Source organism: Abramis brama (genome assembly GCF_963993115.1).
Source record: "Abramis brama genome assembly, chromosome: 19".
In the NCBI taxonomy this organism is placed as follows: domain Eukaryota; kingdom Metazoa; phylum Chordata; class Actinopteri; order Cypriniformes; family Leuciscidae; genus Abramis; species Abramis brama.
Genome location: NC_139981.1, coordinates 543479 through 550000, shown reverse-complemented (window position 1 = coordinate 550000; position 6522 = coordinate 543479). Strand labels below are relative to the sequence as shown.

The 6522-nt window shown below is 43.9% G+C and overlaps 1 protein-coding gene across 2 annotated transcripts in view; it reads left to right on the top strand.

Moving 5' to 3' along the window:
• The window catches only part of stk32c (serine/threonine kinase 32C), a 70633-nt gene extending 64413 nt beyond the window's left edge, over window positions 1-6220 (top strand). For both annotated transcript variants that reach the window (XM_084093950.1, XM_084093949.1), the window contains exons 8-12: window positions 983-1099; window positions 2480-2605; window positions 4183-4311; window positions 5835-5902; window positions 6011-6220. In XM_084093950.1, coding sequence (XP_083950076.1) covers window positions 983-1099; window positions 2480-2605; window positions 4183-4311; window positions 5835-5902; window positions 6011-6206 — 636 coding nt within the window. In that variant the 3' untranslated portion in view covers window positions 6207-6220. The remainder of the gene's footprint in view (window positions 1-982; window positions 1100-2479; window positions 2606-4182; window positions 4312-5834; window positions 5903-6010) is intronic.
• Window positions 6221-6522: the final 302 nt, after the last annotated feature.

Here is a 6522-nt window from a genome sequence, read left to right as displayed (position 1 = left end):
TCCGTCTGTGTCTGTCTGTCTGTCTGTCTGTCTGTCTGACTGTGTGTGTCTGACTGTGTCTTTCTAACTGTCTGTCTGACTTTCTGACTGTCTGTCTCTCTGTTTGTCTTACTGACTGTCTGTCTGTTTGACTGTCTGTTTGTCTGACTGTGTCTGTCTGTCTGTCTCTCAGTCTGTCTGTTTGTCTGACTGTCTGTTTGTCTGTCTGTCTGTCTGTCTGATTGTGTCTGATTGTGTCTGACTGTGTCTGACTGTCTGTTTGTCTGTCTGTCTGTCTGTCTGTCTGTCTGTCTGACTGACTGTCTGTTTGTCTGACTGACTGACTGTCTATCTGACTGTGTCTGTCTGTCTGTCTGACTGTCTGTCTGTTTGACTGTGTGTGTCTGACTGTGTCTTTCTAACTGTCTGTCTGACTTTCTGACTGTCTGTCTGTCTGTCTGTCTGACTGACTGTGTTTCTGTTTGACTGTCTGACTGTCTGTGTCTGACTTTCTGTCTGACTGTCTGTCCGTCTGTGTCTGTCTGTCTGTCTGTCTGTCTGTCTGTCTGACTGTGTCTGTCTGTGTCTGACTGTGTGTCTGACTGTGTCTGTCTGTCTGTTTGTCTGACTGTCTGTCTGACTGTGTCTGTCTGACTGTCTGTCTGACTGTGTCTGTCTGTCTGTGTCTGACTTGTCTGTCTGTTTGACTGTCTGTCTGACTGTGTCTGTCTGTCTGTGTCTGACTGTCTGTCTGTTTGACTGTCTGTCTGACTGTGTCTGACTGTCTGTGTCTGACTTTCTGTCTGTCTGACTGTGTCTGTCTCTCTGTCTGTCTGTCTGTCTGTCTGTCTGACTGTGTGTGTCTCACTGTGTCCATGTCTGTCTGTCTGTCTGTCTGACTGTGTGTGTCTGACTGTGTCTTTCTAACTGTCTGTCTGACTTTCTGACTGTCTGTCTGTTTGTCTGACTGTGTCTATCTCACTGACTGCTGTCTGTCCATCAGAGGCCGTATGAGATCCACGGCAGTAATTCGGTGGAGTCTCTGCTGCAGTTGTTCAGCACCGTCAGTGTTCAGTACAGCTCCTCCTGGCACAAAGACCTCGTGTCACTGCTGAGGAAGGTAAGAGCTCATCTTACATGTGATGAACAAACACCACTCACATATTCTTATTCTCATGTCAGTTTAGTTGGGCGGTTGCTAGGGTGTTTTGGGTAGTTGAGAGACATTTCTATGTTTTAAGCAGCTCTGCAGTTGCTAGGGTGTTCTAGGTGGTTGCTATGGTGTCATGGGTCGTTGTTAGGTGAGTTCTTACCGAGCCTCTTCCTCAACAAACTGCATTAATAAGGATTAAATGGAAAAAAGATGGAGAGGAATGAAAATAGACGGAACACAGATGGAGTCAGAATGAATGAAGAGAACATAAAACACTAATTATGCAGGAGAGAATAAAGGGAAAGATTGAGACGAGCGAGAGAAAGAGGAGCTGATGATAATCAGAGATAAGTGAAGAAAACGAGTGGAGAGACAGAAGAAATATTATGAGAGGAAAATGGATAGGAGTGAAGAACAGAGGAGCGAGGAGAGATATTACAGTCATTTATTAGACCAGTTACAAACAGAAGAATCAGAGGAGAAGAGCATTGTGGGTACAGGAGTGTGATGCTCAGAACTTCCTCTTTTAGGTCAAGTCAGCTTTATTTCTATAGCGCTTTATACAACACAGATTGATTCAAAGCAACTTCACAGTAATAAACAGATGCAAACTTCATCAAATATGAGACAAATTCAGATTCAGCAGCTCCTCTCTTCCCAGTCTGTCAGTAACGCTCTGTTTACTTCCTGTCTCTATGAAGCCCCTCCTTCTGAAAAGCACACTGAGCTCTGATTGGTCGGCTGGAGCAGTGTGTTGTGATTGGTCGAGCGCTTCAAGTGTGTTTGGGAAATGTTACTAAATTACTAAATTATATTTACGCTGTATTTATAATCCATTTATTCACTTTTTGAGAATAGACCTAAAAATTTAATTTCCAACTTAAACTGTGGTAAATCTTGAATGCTTTAGAGCAACAGACTGAAGTTTGATCTCTTTTCGAAGACGACACTTGGCGGATTATTGCTGAGGTGAAAAAAGTTTTAAAAAGTGAACTTAAAAAAAGTTACAGAATTTTACGTGTATTGTTATGAAAAATGCACAAAAATACTATTTTCATTTTTGATAGGTTTTTTTACATTTATACTCTAAAACTGCAAGAAACTCAAAGCCATAAATCTAAACAAGTTGTGTTCCAAATGTGAGGTTGATATCTCAAAAACTGATCTTTCAGTGAGATGTTGTTCGGCTGCAGTACCAAACGCTTCCACTAGAGGGAATTCGACTCCATTCATTTCCAATGCATCATTTCTGACCGCGAGGAGCACAAGTGTGTTTTTTTCTCAGGACTATTTAACCTTTTCGAATCATGTCTAATCGTGTGTGTGTGTGTGTGTGTGATTCTGCAGTTGTTGACAGTGAACCCTGAGCACCGGTTCTGTAGTCTGGCTCAGATGCAGACGGCTCCCTATCTCTCCGACGTCAGCTGGGACGATGTGTATGAGAAGAAGATGGAGCCCGGGTTCGTTCCCAATGTGAGATTGAGTTCCAGTAGTGACAGAACACACACACGATCAGGGTCTAAAACGAACACTCAAGCCAAAAAGAGTCGATGCGAGAGTCGCTGTTCGGAATAATGCATCGTTCATTTAAATCACAATCCCTCCAAACCTGCACACATGCTTACTTTAAGTCAAAGTGAACTTTCTTTCTTGTTTTTCCAAGAAAGTAAGAAAAGCAACGTCCTTACTTATTAAACGTCCTGCTTTAATAGAAAATGTAGTGTCATAGAGTCTTTAAATAATAATTCCAAAGGGACAAAATCTATTTTAAGGCAGTGATGTGAAATACCGTTTCATAGCCAGTAAAACCATATTTATGGCCTGTAAATGTTCTGCACTGACAGGTGTTGATTTGGTTAGTTTTAGACCCTGTACACTCACACTCACACACACACACACACACACACACACACACACACACACACTCACTCACTCACTCTCACAATCACTCACTCACACACACACACACACACACTCACTCATGATGAGGAAATGCTGCTGTATTCTCAGTAGTGTGTGTTTTCTCTTCTCACACACACACACACACACTCATACACACACTCACTCTCACACTCACTCACTCACACACACACACACACACACACACACACACACACACTCACACACACACTCACTCTCACACTCACTCACTCACACACACACACACACACACACACACACTCACTCATGATGAGGAAATGCTGCTGTATTCTCAGTAGTGTGTGTTTTCTCTTCTCACACACACACACACACTCATACACACACACACACACACACACTCATGATGAGGAAACGCTGCTGTATTCTCAGTAGTGTGTTTTCTCTTCTCTCACACTCACACACACACACACACACACACACACTCATGATGAGGAAACGCTGCTGTATTCTCAGTTGCGTGTGTTTTCTCTTCTCTCACACACACACACACACACACACACTCATGATGAGGAAACGCTGCTGTATTCTCAGTAGTGTGTTTTCTCTTCTCTCACACACACACACACACACACACACACTCACACTCTCTCTCTCTCTCTCTCTCTCTCTCTCTCTCACACACACACACACACACTCATGATGAGGAAATGCTGCTGTATTCTCAGTTGCGTGTGTTTTCTCTTCTCTCACACACACACACACACACACTCATACACACACACACACACACACACTCATGATGAGGAAACGGTGCTGTATTCTCAGTAGTGTGTTTTCTCTTCTCTCACACACACACACTCACACTCACACTCTCTCTCTCTCTCACACACACACACACACACACACACTCATGATGAGGAAACGCTGCTGTATTCTCAGTTGCGTGTGTTTTCTCTTCTCTCACACACACACACACACACACACACTCATGATGAGGAAACGCTGCTGTATTCTCAGTAGTGTGTTTTCTCTTCTCTCACACACACACACTCACACTCTCTCTCTCTCTCTCTCTCTCTCTCTCTCTCACACACACACACACACACACTCATGATGAGGAAACGCTGCTGTATTCTCAGTAGCGTTGTGTGTTTTCTTCTCTTGAACAGAAAGGGCGTCTGCATTGCGATCCGACCTTCGAACTGGAGGAGATGATTCTGGAGTCTCGGCCGCTTCACAAGAAGAAGAAGCGACTGGCCAAAAACAGATCGAGAGACAACAGCAAAGATTCTCAGTCTGTGAGTGAAAATGACATTTCACTGATATAGTGTGACATTTAAACCTTAACAGCGCTGGATCACATGACGATGAGGCGTGTCTGTGATCAGATCACATGATTATGAGGCGTGTCTGTGATCAGATCACATGATTATGAGGCGTGTCTGTGATCAAATCACATGATTATGAGGCGTGTCTGTGATCAGATCACATGATTATGAAGTGTGTCGATCACATGACGATGAGGCGTGTCTGGGATCAGATCACATGACGATGAGGCGTGTCTGGGATCAGATCACATGATTATGAGGCGTGTCTGTGATCAGATCACATGATTATGAAGTGTGTCGATCACATGACGATGAGGCATGTCTGGGATCAGATCACATGATTATGAGGCGTGTCTGTGATCAGATCACATGATTATGAAGTGTGTCGATCACATGACGATGAGGCGTGTCTGGGATCAGATCACATGATTATGAAGTGTGTCGATCACATGATTATGAGGCGTGTCTGTGATCAGATCACATGATTATGAGGCGTGTCTGGGATCAGATCACATGATTATGAGGCGTGTCTGTGATCAGATCACATGATTATGAGGCGTGTCTGTGATCAGATCACATGATTATGAGGCGTGTCTGTGATCAGATCACATGATTATGAAGTGTGTCGATCACATGACGATGAGGCGTGTCTGGGATCAGATCACATGATTATGAAGTGTGTCGATCACATGACGATGAGGCGTGTCTGGGATCAGATCACATGACGATGAGGCGTGTCTGGGATCAGATCACATGATTATGAGGCGTGTCTGTGATCAGATCACATGATTATGAGGCGTGTCTGTGATCAGATCACATGATTATGAGGCGTGTCTGTGATCAGATCACATGATTATGAAGTGTGTCGATCACATGACGATGAGGCGTGTCTGTGATCAGATCACATGATTATGAGGCGTGTCTGGGATCAGATCACATGATTATGAGGCGTGTCTGGGATCAGATCACATGATTATGAGGCGTGTCTGGGATCAGATCACATGGCGATGAGGTCATCTCGCTGCTCTTACTGAAGATGAGCTTCTATGGTCTGGAGACGCCGGAAGCGAGGGCATTATTACCTGGATGATTAAATTATGAAGCTTTCAGAGCTGCAGCTTCTCCTGAAACACGCCGGGCTATTTTTGGTGTTTCCAGCAGGAGCTCTACACAACAACAGCAGAACATTTTCCTCACGTTCTCATTCAGTTAAACATCCCGTTTTTGTTTATAAATGTTTTTTTCTTGGTCATGCGAACGTTAAAGAAACATTCCATTCTTCAAACGTTATTGGAACGTTAGTTTTGAATGTTCTCTGAAACAATAGTAACATTTTAAAACATTAGACGAACGTCCAACTGAAACATTTCAGTAAAAACAATGCTCCTTGAACGATGTATGAATAACAGATATTAGACTAGATAACTGAACGATGGCTGTGTTAATGTGACTCGTGTCTGACGGCTGATGATTGTCTTTATTTCCTCCTGCAGGAGAACGAGTATCTTCAGGAGTGCCTTGAAGTCGTCCAGCAGGAGTTCATGATCTTCAACCGTGAAAAGTGAGAATATAAAAACTAGAGTTCTTAGTCATATTTTCTTGAAGATTAGGCTTAGTTCACAGTTCCAGTTGTGTGTGTTTTACAGCAGATGTGTGTGTGTGTGTTCAGGTTGAAGCGTCGGCAGGAGGAGGGCTGTCTGGGAGCAGATGGAGATGGAGATGGAGATGGAGATGGAGATGGAGATCCAGACGTCGATGAAGCCGAAGCCGAAGGAGGAACCGAGGACGAAGAGACCGAACCCGAACCCGAGACCTCCAAACTGAGCATGTGCGGTTCGGTCTGCTCGTCTCCTGGAAGCTGCTAGCGCTCACCATGCCTTTAAACCCTCATGATCAGAGCCGTCTCCTGCAGCAAGTTTGAACTTCTATGCAACGTATCTCTTCAGCATGATGTAAAATAGAGATTGTAGAGGCAAATCAACACGCTTGAGTATGACGACACCCCATGAAACTGATGAAGGAGCTCTTCGTCTTCAGGCAGAAACGCCATCCACACATAAAGCTGCTTGAGGATCCGTTGATATTTCACATGCATTTGTATGTTTACATACGCGAGTTATTACTGATCGTGGAAGCATCTGGTGCCTTTTGAGTTCAGCACCGAGTTTCTTGCTTTCATGC